Below are 13,939 nucleotides of genomic sequence, written 5' to 3'. Positions count from 1 at the left end.
GTCTCCTAGGAAACGGAGCAGCGGGCAAGCTGTCGAGCACTGGGGAGGGGCTGGCTCTGACTGCTGACCCCTGACCCCCAACTGCATCTGGGACGTTCGCATCCAGCACAACTGGCGCGGAGTAAGGGCAACCAGAGCAAGTGGAAGGGCACAGTGCTGGACCGTCAGGCGTCCTGGGCGTCAACCCTCCCTCTTCATGGTCAAGTACGACGGCTTCGACTGCGTCTAACGGCATCGAGCTGTTCAAAGACGAGCGGGTCTCCAACCTGCAGGTGCTGACGGAGAAAGTCGGTGGGTCTGGGTTCGGGGTGACCGGGCCCTCGTGGCTTCTGGAAAGTGCAAAGTTCTTATTTAAAGGTCCTAATACACGGCTGGCTATCGAGGAGTTTTAACTCGAGCGGATTTAAAGTGGCATTTTTTGCCAGGTCCCAAAATATCTCTCACAAAGATCTAAAAGAGATGAGAGAAAGGTTAAAAGAACGCGTATGGGTTATGTAAGGGATAACACATGGCCAGCCGGTGATTATCAAAAAACAAGAGCCCGACAGTGCGTTGGGAACACCGAGGTGAAGCCAAGGTTTTGTAACGCACTGAAGGGCTCTTCTTTTCCGATAAAGACAGGCTGGCAATACGTTATCACGCTTAGTACACGGCTACTTACCAACAACATTAATACTAATAGGCCTACACTTTTTATTTCGACAACAAAATGGTTCTGTGTGCTTGGGCAACAGGCGTTTTCAGAAATTGAACATGGCAGGCTATAACAGCCAAACCGTTATTGTTCAGAATGTTCAGTTACTTTCAGGCAACTTTCAACTGTCGCCCGTATACATATAACGTGTTGCCCTTAGCTGCGGTGAATATTTCTCTTTGCTGATGAATTATCAAGAAATAATTCATTGGTAGAACGTGCGATTGTCCAGTCAAGAATCGAGTATTTCAGAGAGCCGTGTAGTAAGGAAATATAATCCTTGACATCGTTAACCATATCTGAGTGGAAGTGGGCCCAGTGTCTATGGCTTAGCCCCTGACCTATACTCTCTCTCTCCCTCTCTCTCTCTCTCTCTCTCTTTTCCCCTCTCTCTCTCCCTCTCTCTCTCTCTCTCTCTCCCTCTCTCTCTCCCTCTCTCTCTCTCCCTCTCTCTCTCTCTCTCTCTCTCCCTCTCTCTCTCTCCCCCTCTCTCTCTCTCTCTCTCTCTCCCCCTCTCTCTCCCCGTCCCTTCATTCTCCCCCCGTCTCACTCCACAGTCAACACCAAGATCAAGGTGCCCCACGGTGCCGAGGAGCTGGTGGGCAAGGCGGTGGAGCACCTGTTTGAGAAGGAGGACGGCGAGAAGAACGAGTGGCGGGGCATGGTGCTGTCCCGCGCGCCCATCATGACCAACTGGTACTACATCACGTACGAGAAGGACCCGGTCCTCTACATGTACCAGCTCTGGGACGACTTCGCCGACGGGGACCTGCGCATCCTACCAGAGGCAGGTGAGCACCACCAACATCCCACCGCTTCTCTCATTCTTAAAGGGGAAATTTACTCCAAAGAGTATATATATATATAACATACTTGTACACTCACCGGCCACTTTATTAGGTACACCTTGCTAGTATCGGGCTGGACCCCCTTTTGCCTTCAGAATGGTAAATGGTAAATGGACTACACTTATATAGCGCTTTTCCACCTTAGCGGCACTCAAAGCGCTTTACAATGGCCTCTCATTCACCCATTCACACACACATTCACACACCAATGGCGGTAGCTGCCATGCAAGGCGCTAACCTGCTCATTGGGAGCAATTTTGGGGTTAGGTGTCTTGCTCAAGGACACTTCGACATGTGGACAGTCAGAGCTGGGATTCGAACCCCTGACCACTGATCATTGAACGACCCGCTCTACCAACTGAGCTACAGCCGCCCCTCAGAAGTACATTAATTCTTTGTGGCGTAGATTCAACAGATTTTGGTCCATATTGACATGATAGCATCACACAGTTGCTGCAGATTTGTCGGCTGCACATCCATGATGTGAATCTCCCGTTCCACCACATCCCAAGGGTGCTCTATTGGATTGAGATCTGGTGACTGTGGAGGCCATTGGAGTACAGTGAACTCACTGTCATGTTCAAGACACCAGTTTGAGATGATTTGAGCTTTGTGACATGGTAGATACAAGGCAGGATGATACAAGGCAGGATGGATCCATGCTTTCATGTTGTTTACGCCAAATTCTGACCCTAGCATCTGAAAGAGAGACTCATCAGACCAGGCAATGTTTTTCCAATCTTCTATTGTCCCATTTTGGTGAGCCTGTGTGAATTGTAGCCTCAGTTTCCTGTTCTTAGCTGACAGGAATGGCACCCGGTGTGGTCTTCTGCTGCTGTAGCCCATCTGCTTCAAGGTTCGACGTGTTGTGCGTTCAGAGATGGTATTCTGCATACCTTGGTTGTAACGAGTGGTTATTCGAGTTACTGTTGCCTTTCTATTGTCTCGAACCAGTCTGCCCATTCTCATCTGACCTCAACAAGGCATTTTCGTCCACACAACTGCCGCACCCTTTTTTGGACCATTCTCTGTAAACCCTAGAGGTTGTGCGTTAAAATCCCAGTAGGTCATGATCGTCGGGAATTACCTGTGAAACCGGTAACCGTTTCATCCCTATGTCTTAATTATTTCGTAGGTTATACAGTAGAGCAAGATTACATTTAGAGTCCATGAAAGCGTTGACTCGAATGATGAAAGTGTTGACTGTAAATAAAGCATTGTTGAAAATGATTATTTTGGTAAATTATGTCAAAATGAATTCTAAATCTACCAACTATTTTACCGTGTGGCCCTGATATCCATCTTCCTCTTCCTCCTCCTCCTCCTCCTCCCCTCTCCTCAGAGAATAAGCACCTGCTCCCCGCGGACCGCAAGCCCGGGGAGGAGACGGAGAGCCTGGTAGGTAAGCAGGTGGAGTACGTGACGGACAAGGGGGTGAAGAGAACAGGCCTGGTCATCTACCAGGTCCCGGCCAAGCCTTCTGTCTACTACATCAAATATGACGATGACTTTCACATCCACGTCTACGACCTGGTCAAGACCACCTAGAGAGAGAGAGACGACTTTCTATCCCACCCACCCTCCATACCCCACCCTCCTCCTCCTCCTCCTCCTCCTCCGCCACCATCATCCCTCGCCTCGCGTCCTCTCCCTCGCGGCGTGGGAGGGGTTAAACCAGAGAGATGTGACCGTGTGATCTCTATGGTTTAACTCTAGGGTTTTAACCAGTGAGCTTTTGTATCATTCGGAGAAGTGGTGACCTCTTTTGTTCCGTGGTCGGTATGCACAGCAGAACTGTAGCAGTGCCGTGTTTGGCCACTAGGAGGAGGGAGAGAGGGAGGGAGAGAGGGAGGGAGGGAGGGGGGGAAGAAGAAGGGAGGTATGTTGGGATCTTGCAGAGCATGGTAAGAGTTTCAGCAGAGGCAGCCAGGAGACACTCTTTCTCTGCAGTCACCATGGCTGCTACATACTGACACTTGACTTTAGACAAGCAGAAATGATTGATGTATTATTATTATATTATATTATTATTATTATTATTATTATTATTATGATTATTATCATTAGTGTTGTTGTGAATTATGAGCAAAGCTGCCCCCCAAAAAAGCCATTTTCATTTTTGTTCCATGAATGTCCAAGCAGCACGATGCTGTGTAGATGAATATCCATAGAGCAGTCTGGTGTGAAAGGTTAAGCTTCCAGAGTGTCATGCAGTAACCTAAGCTATGATGCCCCCACAAAACGTCACGATACCTGCAATGTGTTCATGTGCAGCTGTGTTAAGTTATTGATGTGTAGATTACTTCATAGACAATCATTTTTTTATCAGAGCCTCGGCTAGTCATCACTCGTCATCACTCACTCGGTTGCACTTGGCTAAACGGAAGAGTTGAATACCTGCAGTGTTGTTCAGTAGGCCTGGTGTTGGGCTTGGCTGGGTTGTTCAGTAGGCCTGGTGTTGGGTTTAGCTGGGTTGTTCAGTAGGCCTGGTGTTGGGCTTAGCTGGGTTCAGTAGGCCTGGTGTTGGGTTTAGCTGGGTTGTTCAGTAGGCCCTGTGTTGGGCTTAGCTGGGTTGTTCAGTAGGCCTGGTGTTGGGCTTGGCTGGGTTGTTCAGTAGGCCTGGTGTTGGGCTAAGCTGGGTTGTTCAGTAGGCCTGGTGTTGGGCTTGGCTGGGTTGTTCAGTAGGCCTGGTGTTGGGCTTAGCTGGGTTGTTCAGTAGGCCTGGTGTTGGGCTAAGCTGGGTTGTTCAGTAGGCCTGGTGTTGGGCTCAGCTGGGTTGTTCAGTAGGCCTGGTGTTGGGCTTGGCTGGGTTGTTCAGTAGGCCTGGTGTTGGGCTAAGCTGGGTTGTTCAGTAGGCTTGGTGTTGGGCTAAGCTGGGTTCAGTAGGCCTGGTGTTTGGCTTAGCTGGGTTGTTCAGTAGGCCTGGTGTTGGGCTTGGCTGGGTTCAGTAGGCCTGGTGTTGGGCTGAGAGGGTTGTTCAGTAGGCCTGGTGTTGGGCTAAGCTGGGTTGTTCAGTAGGCCTGGTGTTGGGTTTAGCTGGGTTGTTCAGTAGGCCTGGTGTTGGGCTTGGCTGGGTTCAGTAGGCCTGGTGTTGGGCTGAGAGGGTTGTTCAGTAGGCCTGGTGTTGGGCTAAGCTGGGTTGTTCAGTAGGCCTGGTGTTGGGCTTGGCTGGGTTGGATAGAGAGAGTGGAGATGGAGAGACCTCCCTACTCATAACCGGTCCCTAATATTACATGGCTGAGTTCAGCCGTTAAACGTCCCTCGTTTGGTTGAGTACAATAGAGGCAGCGTTTCAAAATTTGTAATCTTGGATTTAAAAACGTAAAAACTCCTCACGCATCATCAAAGTGCCTTGAGGCTGGTCATGTTGCCATCGCTGTAAATACACACCTGCAAACTAACAATTTGCAGGGTCATGAAGTTAGACGGCCATTCTCTGGTCCGTATAACTTAAGGTTTAAATGCTCGGATGGAAAATGTGTCAAAAATGTGTGAAAAAAAAAAAGGGTTTTTGCAATTGTCAGTTTGTAAGGATATGTGCAATGTTTTGAGGTTCATGCAGTATGAGTTTATACTCTACATTACATTGGGCCTCATTCACCAATATCTTCCTAGGTTCCCTGCGTAAATATGGTAGAACGGTTCTAAGACAAGCCCGTCTGAGTCACGACGTGTTCGTACAACATGGAATTTGTTGGCGCCCGTCTTCTCATCATGATGAATCCCATTGTTTGGTAAATGGGAAGCTTGTGCCATTTCTCCTGAAACTTCGCCCCCGCCAGCCCCATAAAAGGGCATGAAACCGAGGGGTCGTGCGCACGTCAGTCGTCCTCAGTATGAACACCGGCCCCGCGCTGTCCAATCACAAACGTTTCGGTGGCGTAACGGTGAAGGCGGTGTTGGGTCCGGTGCGTTGGCAAGACGAGACAGGACAGTGCAAAATACAATGAAAAAAAGTGACATTACAATATGCAATAGCCTACAATCTACAAAAATGTACAAAATAGACAAGTGAGGGTGAAAGTGATACTGACACACACACTGACACACACACACTGACACACACACAGAAATTGAAAAGAAAAGTTGAGACAGAGGTCAAACATGCCCAGACAAAACTCTAGAAAGACGAAGCGCCGGGCTCCAGCTGTCATATTTAGTAGCGTCGGTAGTGGATATGAAATAACACTAAAGATGCATGGCATGCTCTTACTCGTTCAGAGAACGCTGTATCCGGAGGAGGTCCGGTTGAACTGGACCAGCGCTGCTGGGCTATTATTGGAAAGACGGCATTCTCGCTGTGTAAAACTAAATTAAAAGAAGTAAAACTTTTATTAAAAGATATTACGAATGATACAAATATTATGGTATTGCAATCCTATAATATGCAACTGAAGAATTTAAGTCAATGCAATAACCTATAATTTCACACATATCTGCACTCAAATGTACTTATGAGTGCTTCTCAGTGTTCTAGTGTTCTAGTAGATTCTGTTCTCGGCTACGAACAAATCCCAAATCAGAAAACATTGACCTTCGTGGAAACAGTTGGTGAATGAGGCCCATAATTGTTATTGATTGATCATGGGTTACCGTGCACTTATTAGTCTCCGTTTATTGGTGATATTGTAGGGAGCACTTTAGGCTGCAATCTGTTTATATAAATGCTTAAAGTGTGAAACATTGTTTCCCGAACATGCTTTTTTGCCAAGTGTCTATTTCTGCAAACACTTTAATGCTAAATCCAGTGCATGGAGAAAAGAGAAGTCCAGATGTAGTTATACAATGATTATAACGCATTCTTCAGAACACAGTATTTAATGTGTAACTTTTGTGTAGTGTATTGTAACGTGCGCCATTGTGATTGCCCAGTCTTGTAAATATCCCATAGAAACACCAGCTATCTCCTCAGTCTGTACCCCGACACGACTCATCCCAAAGACCAACAAGACTCCTATTATTGGTGTACAGAGAAACGTCATAGTTACGCGGGCGGAGGCCATGCTGAATTATGTCAGGACAAAGTCGAGACTAAAACACCATCCAGATAATCTCAGGGCTGGCTCCAAAGAGGGGTTTACTGAACGTGTCACCATGTATCCTAGATTTCCCTGGATGAACACTTGGCCTCCTCCCCTCCTCCTGCTCTAGCGTGCTCAGTCTATTCTTCGACACCCGGGACCCCTTCCAAAACTCGGCAGCCGCCCTCCCTTCACTTTCTTGAGGTCATCTCGGATCTAACATGATTGGAGAGTGTGAGTCTATGCCCCTCCCCGAAGTTGCTGTACCAATCCAGTCATGTCAGATCAGTGATTTCTCAAAGGTAGGTGGGAAGTGTGGCTACATGCTCTGAGTATTGGAACTGTTTTTTTGTTTTTCTTTCTGGTGTGTCCACGCTGTCAGCTTTGTCCTTTGCCATTACTGTATCTGTTCAAAATTTGCATGTACCATTTGAATGCAGTCTCAAGGATATTCAAGCTTTCTTTCTTGTTTTGATGGCAGATGAGACATCTCTTGACAGAATCTTTCATTTTCAGCCCGTTTTTTCCTCAGACGTTGACATGGCGACAGTAACGACGACGAACTGGTTGGTCAGTGCTCATCGCTGGTACGCCTCGCCACTCGCGCCGTGGTGTTTCTCTATGTACAGTCACACTCTTCTGTGTGTCCCCGCCCACCTTTCTGTTCTCTATACTCCTTCCTGGTCTGGAGTAGTAGCATTCACCCATTTGTCCTTATTCTGTCATGAGTAATAAAGTTTTTTGCACATTTGTTTCCTCCAAATATTTATTGACCATAAATTCTTTGACTTTTAGACTGTTTAAATCAAGCACAAGATTCAGAAGTTTGATATTGCAAGAAACACAATTAGCATACATCATTTATTGACCTAACGTCTTTGCGTGCAGTTTAACAGATGATCACAACATTTGACATGTTTAGGGCTTATTTTACACTTGGAAATGGTGAATTGAATATATACAAAACAGACATTCTTTCTGTGGTAAAGGTCTGGGTTGGATAAGGACTCGGGATGTAGCCAGAATAAGCTAAACACAGTTATGGAGAGAAAGTTGGAGTAATCAACATAACAATTAACACACACAACTCGGAGCTAAACGTGTCCATGGAGGTCTGCTTCAGCCGTCTGTCAGGCTTGTGGGTGCAGAGGTTACTGTAGTACTCGTGCTTAGTATTAGGGGGACATTAAATAGCCTTTATATCTTATTACTGTACTTTCAATCCTGAATGCAAATTCTTAGACTTGCTCAGATTTTCACATGGAAGTTGCACTCGATGTGTGACTGCGTTGTTTAGTTCCATTCTACACCCGTACACATTCAAATCGGAATAAATTACTTGACATAGGAGGGGCCTTCCTTCGTTTCCTCGGTGGGACCGGTGGTCTTCATGAAGTTATGGTTGTGATTGCTGACACCCATCCGGTTCCAGGTTCCTCAGTGTTGGGTAGGTGGTTATTTGGTGAGGTCTTTCAGGTACTGCAGGCCCTGGTTGGAGTACTCTCCTGCTCTGGTGGGGGCCATGGAGAGGGCCGACACTGACCACCGCACACCTGGAATGAGAGACCGACTCATAAATATATCATCTACACCCACCCTTGATACACAGGTGTTCCCTCTTTAGATGACCCCCCCCCCCCCCCCCCCCCGAGCAGCTGATCCTGTAGCTGTGTGTGGGATGCTCACCCGAGTTCCAGGCCTCCCCGGGGGCGAACGCCAGCTTGGGTGCAGCGGGGAGCTGGAACGGATCGACGGAAGATTAAGATTGCTGGTCAGATAAAACGAAAACGACCACACACCCCTTCACTGACGCACAGCAACAGATGGGGCGGTTTCCAGCTCAGTCGGGCTGGTGTGGGTTGCATTTTGCGTGAAAAAAAGGCTTGTGTGTGGGGACAGAATTTGGGCTGGTTTCTGTGAGTTGGACAGGTTTATCAGTATTGTCACTTAAAGGACAAGTTTGGAATTTAGCGTTATAAGCCATGTTATAAGGTTATTTACGATCATATACGACGGGCGATATCAAAGTTTCGTAAAGCGTTGCACTCTCAAGATATAGCCCGTCGCCACTAACACACTCAATGGATACAAACAAAATAAATATGACAAAAACACCATAAACTTTAGTTTTCAAACACAGGAAACTCACTGAGTGGTCACTGGTGTCTGTTGACGTTCTAACAAAAAATGCTTCCGATCGAGTTTTATTTGTCATTTAGCATCTAAATATTTTCCCTCGCACTACATACGTTTGTAAACTTCTGCTTGAACTTTGGGAGGTCCTGACTGAGTTTGGAGGCTACAGTAGAAGAAGTGCCCGCTTCCGGGTCACAGGTCTACACCACAACAACAACAACAACCAGTCGAGAAGCCTTGGATTGCTTTGTAGCTGGTAGTTGATTGGTTGAATTGATAGTATTAGGTAGAAGTGTTTGTTGATCAAAACAAATATGGGATGCGGATGAATCTAAACACAACTGGCTTTGTTGTCAATGCAAATCAATGGATATAATATGATCAATAAAACCCGACCCGAAGCATACTTTGTAGCGATTTTTTTGCAAGAACATCACCAGTGACCACTCGGTGAGTTTCCTGTCTTTGAAAACGAGAGTTTATGGTGTTTTCCAAGGGATTTTGTCTATGCACCTATGGATCCTTTGAGTGTGTTAGGGGCGACGGGCTTTATCTCGAGAGTGCACTGTTTGATGAAAGGTTGTGGCGTTGTATATGATCGTAAATAGCCTTACAACATGGCTTCTAATGCTAAATTCCAAAACTGTCCTGAGGAGGAGTTACCATTATTATCACGCCCAGTCACACACTACGAACACCTTAGGCATACCTGGCTGATTGCCCAGTTGCCGTCAGCATTCCACCCTCCCGACAGATGTTGGGTCGCATTCACAGATTAGCAAGTTCACTGAATGTACATAGCCTAGTTCAAAAGTGTCGCCAATTCACCTGGCCTAAGTGACTGCTAAGTTCAATCAATCAATCAAAGCTTTATTTGTATAGCGCATTACAAATAAAGCTTTGATTGATTGATTGATTGAACTTAGCAGTCCTAAGTTCTATTGAGTTATACGTTTCAATGGTCTAGCCTGAGTATCAGACTGAAGAGCAACTCTCCGTTGTGATCTTGAAGAAGTCTAATTGGTCGAGTGGGCAGATTCAAGGGTCTGGAATCAGGCGAGGAATGGCCGTGATCCGTGTTGGGCGTGAAGTCCAGGCTTTTTTTTGTAAGGCATTTTTCAATATGTATTTTGATATAATATAATATCTGGGTTTATGTTTTTGAACTGCTGCAAAATCATTTGGTTCATGCAGTATAAATAAAATGACCATTGCATCTAGAGTGTACCTTTGCTGTACCTCGGGTTTCACTTTCTGCATGAATAAGGAGGATCTATAGAAAAATATCCCTGAGCAGCCCATTAAAATAAAAATATAACTCAACTAGTTCAGTTTGAAACTTAGTTCAAAAATGAAACGTGAAGAACTTGAACTGGTTCATTTTAAAATGTGTCAATTGAACTTTGAACCAGCTCATGTAAAGTGTGAACTTGCACAACACTGGTTTTGATCACATATCATTGTAAAACATCGTTATCTACTGTACCTCCAGCCCAAAGTAGTTCATCCACTCGTCCAGGGCGTGAGGGACGGCCGCCCTGGCCCTCCCCAGCACCTCGGAGCCCTGCGCGCTGCCCCCCAGCAGGCCGGAGTCATAGGCGACATACAGGGCCCCTCCCGCGACGGTCACCTTGGTGGCCAGCCTGACAAGACAGGGAACAGGGACAGATGAATGACCAGACCCCTACACACAGATAGGACCATCAGAAGAACAGGGACAGATGACTGACCAGACCCCTACACACAGAGACAGATAGGACCATCAGAAGAACAGGGACAGATGACTGACCAGACCCCTACACACAGATAGGACCACCAGAAGAACAGGGACAGATGACTGACCACACCCCTACACACAGATAGGACCACCAGAAGAACAGGGACAGATGACTGACCAGACCCCTACACACAGATAGGACCACCAGAAGAACAGGGACAGATGAATGACCAGACCCCTACACGATAGATAGATAAATCTGATAGATAGATAGATAGATAAATAATAGATAGATAGCTAGATAGATAGATAGATAAATCAGATAGATAGATAGATAGATAGATAGATAGATAGATAGATAGATAGATAGATAGATAGATAGATAGATAGATAGACAGACAGATAGATAGACAGATAGGACCATCAGAAGTCATATTAAAGGACCCGTATGTAGCTGACCGGCTAGGCTACAACTTAGCTACCTCGCTAGCTTGTGATTGAATGGGGGAATGAATATCGTATTAATAATAAAGCATTCTTCTACAAGGTTCAAGATAGATAGCTACCTAAATACTCATGGCCATCCTGCTAGCTAGCAGACAGAATAGGATGTGATTAGTTTACTGGCTAGAAGAGCTGATACCAGTGTGACAGCAGCTAGCCGTTAGCTACCTAGCTAACGTTAGTTCCCAATGTGTTAGCATTAGCCTGCTAGCCTGAGTACCCAGCCTAACTGGAGAGGAAACTTACTTCACAACAGGCAAAAGCTTGGTCGCCATAATCTCACCACCAATGTGTAACGGTTGACGGTTTTATGTTTGTATAATTCTCTATTTGGTGAGACCAGCCGGCATGAAGTGAAGCTGTGAACGGACTGACTACTGAAGGGCAATACTGTAACTGTAACCCCAGTGAGTGTCAATAAAGTTTTTTTTGTGTGTTTTTTTTTAACAACGCCAGTTCAATAACGCGAGGAGCCGATTCGACGCTACTACTACTACTACTACTACTACTACTACTACTACTACTACTACTACTACTGTACTACAATGGTCTTTTGAAGTAGGCCTATTGACAAAGTAAAAAGAAAAAAATATATATATATACTTTCTATAGGGCTTGGGAAAATGTAGTCCCAGACACGACCATCTTGTTTCTACACAGGTGTATCTATTTGTCTGATTGGCTCTACTGCATAGAATCCTATGCAATCAGAGAATAGATACACCTGTGTAGAAACAAGATGGTCGTGTCTGGGACTACATTTTCCCAAGCCCTATCTATTCAGATGATTAAGCGTTTGTGTGCATGACACGTAGAGAGGAATAAAAGTGAACAGTTGGCCCAGCCCACTTATGGTGCCAAGAAGTCTTCTATAATCGATGATGGACATACGTGGGGAAAGAAACAAATACTTTAAACAGAATAAAATCCCATTAGAGTAACCAATCATCCATTGAGTATTTGTGTTAATTGTATAAACATATTTATTCCCATCACATGTGTTTGATTGGGAATAGTGGTTATTGACAGATGACCTCACACGGAATGCAGCGTCATATAGAGAACCTGCTCAAAACCCGCCCAATTGATAAAACACACCCAGATATTATAATATAATATATCACAATACATATTTAAAAATGCATCTACTGTATGTCGTTCAGGTGCTGGATGGCTTGTGGAAAGAAGCTCTTCCTCTTGGTCCAGTAAAACTGTGTGTGTGTGTGTGTGTGTGTGTGTGTGTGTGTGTGTGTGTGTGTGTGTGTGTGTGTGTGTGTGTGTGTGTGTGAACAGGTGTCGCCCCTCTCCCTCATGCCCAATTGAATCGAGCAATCACTGATAGTAGCCTATATAGATTGGGATAATTATAATGCTTAAAGTAGTAGAGTAGTAAAGGGAAAATGCATGTTTAGCCCTGTTTTAAGGTTACTTGTTCATATACAATCGTTCAGATCAAAAAGTTGACAAAACTAGCACTTTTGAGAAAGTCTTATAATTGCTCTACCACCGTTTAGGTCATACAATGGATGTGGATGGGCACCGTGAAAAATCTTTCCAAAACATGTTAAATTCTCGATTTCAAAGACAAGAAGCTCACCGAGGGGGTAATTGGTGTCCGTTGGTGTTCTGACATCAAATTCGGGGCAAAGTATGAATCCTGTAGGGTTTTATTGATCATTTTATGATATCCATTGACTTGTATTGAAGCGACCGTTGTAGATGTGTAGATCAATCCGCAGAGGGGATTCAGGAAGCAGAACTACTTCAAGGCATTGAGCGAGATCGGAATCAGTTCAAGCGGAAGTTTACACACGTATGTTCTGCGACTAAATAGTTCTATGCTAAATATTTTAAAAAGCCTTTCCAGATGAACTAGAATCTTACTTTATGGCGAAATATATGTCAGAACGCCAACTAACATCTCGGTGAGTTTCTTGTCTTTGTAAAATGTAAACAACCAAATTAGCTAGGCTACTGTATTACAAAAACTAACATTATCATAACTAATGTGTACAGCTCTACTAGAACCTCTCCGTCCTCTGTTCAATCCCAGCTCCCGGCAGTGCACCAACGTGTCCTTGAGAAAGACAAACCCCAAAATCACTCACTGCTCGTGGCTGCCTCTCAAAGAGGACGGCTTGGATGGGAGAAATGGAACAATTTCCATTTCCAAAGTTGCGTGTGTGTGTGTGTCATTTCACCACTCACTGTGTGTAATGTGTGTGTCGCCTTGTGGCCAATTACGCCCCCCCCCACAACGTGAACATGCCCTTTGACCTCAATAAGTACAATATCAGGAGGCGAGCAGCAGTTACCCTGGTCAACCACACAGGGGCAGCAGAGCCCCAGCAAAGCATGAGGACGTGAGGGACATTTTAGATTTGGGGAGAGAGACTATGTACCCTGGTCTTCATAACGCTATACCTTTTGTGGCCTAGTTAAATCGGGCCCAGTTTCAGAAGCCTACCGCAAGGAGATGCTTCAGCGCCCATGTCTGTGAAGAGAGAGAGAGAGAGAGAGAGAGAGAGAGAGAGAGAGACTGGCTGATCTATCAAGTCCACTAGCTGATGGTAGTTTTATAACACATACTCCTCTTTCCTCTCTCCACCTTTTCTTCCACTTCACCTCATCCCCTCTATCCCTCCACCCTTCCCACTCCTCCAACCCTCTATCACTCCATTCCTCCACGTCTCTATCACTCCATTCCTCCACCTCTCTATCCCTCCACCCTTCCCACTCCTCCACCCCTCTATCACTCCATTCCTCCATCTCTCTATCCCTCCACTCCTTCAGCTCTCTATCACTCCATTCCTCCACCTCTCTATCCCTCCATCCTTCCCACTCCTCCACCCCTCTATCACTCCATTCCTCCACCTCTCTATCCCTCCACCCTTCCCACTCCTCCATCCCTCTATCACTCCATTCCTCCACCTCTCTATCCCTCCACTCCTTCATCCCTTACCCCCCCACCACTCCACAGAATGTCTCTGTAGGCTCTCTGGCATCCTACAGGGGGGGG

The 13,939-nt window shown here is 45.8% G+C and overlaps 1 protein-coding gene and 1 pseudogene across 2 annotated transcripts; one reads left to right on the top strand and one right to left on the bottom strand.

The window, feature by feature from the left end:
- The first annotated feature begins 181 nt into the window (after nucleotides 1–181).
- LOC311326142 (spindlin-W-like) lies at nucleotides 182–3,230 on the top strand (annotated as a pseudogene). Its single transcript, XR_014631362.1, has 3 exons — nucleotides 182–291; nucleotides 1,252–1,485; nucleotides 2,885–3,230. The product of XR_014631362.1 is annotated as a spindlin-W-like (transcript).
- A 4,208-nt stretch (nucleotides 3,231–7,438) lies between these two features.
- micos13 (mitochondrial contact site and cristae organizing system subunit 13) lies at nucleotides 7,439–11,307 on the bottom strand. The gene is made up of 4 exons (XM_084458972.1): nucleotides 11,167–11,307; nucleotides 10,186–10,342; nucleotides 8,250–8,301; nucleotides 7,439–8,116 (listed from the first exon to the last, which is right to left on the bottom strand). The coding sequence occupies exons 1-4, from the start codon at nucleotides 11,193–11,195 to the stop codon at nucleotides 8,019–8,021; spliced, it is 336 nt and encodes a 111-aa protein (XP_084315098.1). The 5' UTR covers nucleotides 11,196–11,307; the 3' UTR covers nucleotides 7,439–8,018.
- Nucleotides 11,308–13,939: the final 2,632 nt, after the last annotated feature.

The sequence above is a fragment of the Borostomias antarcticus genome, assembly GCF_949987555.1.
Source record: "Borostomias antarcticus genome assembly, chromosome: 26".
In the NCBI taxonomy this organism is placed as follows: Eukaryota; Metazoa; Chordata; class Actinopteri; order Stomiiformes; family Stomiidae; genus Borostomias; species Borostomias antarcticus.
The sequence above is the reverse complement of the archived record's forward strand: the minus strand, read 5'-3'. Positions and strand labels throughout refer to the sequence as shown.

Bases quoted from the DNA above. Each gene is read 5' to 3' on its own strand.
- micos13 (XM_084458972.1), bottom strand. From the start codon at position 11,195: ATGGCGACCAAGCTTTTGCCTGTTGTGAA. The intron at 8,302-10,185 runs GTACAGTAGATA...GATCCGTTCCAG, and splicing joins TGAACTACTTTGGGCTGGAG to CTCCCCGCTGCACCCAAGCT. The intron at 8,117-8,249 runs GTGAGCATCCCA...CTCTCATTCCAG, and splicing joins CGGGGAGGCCTGGAACTCGG to GTGTGCGGTGGTCAGTGTCG.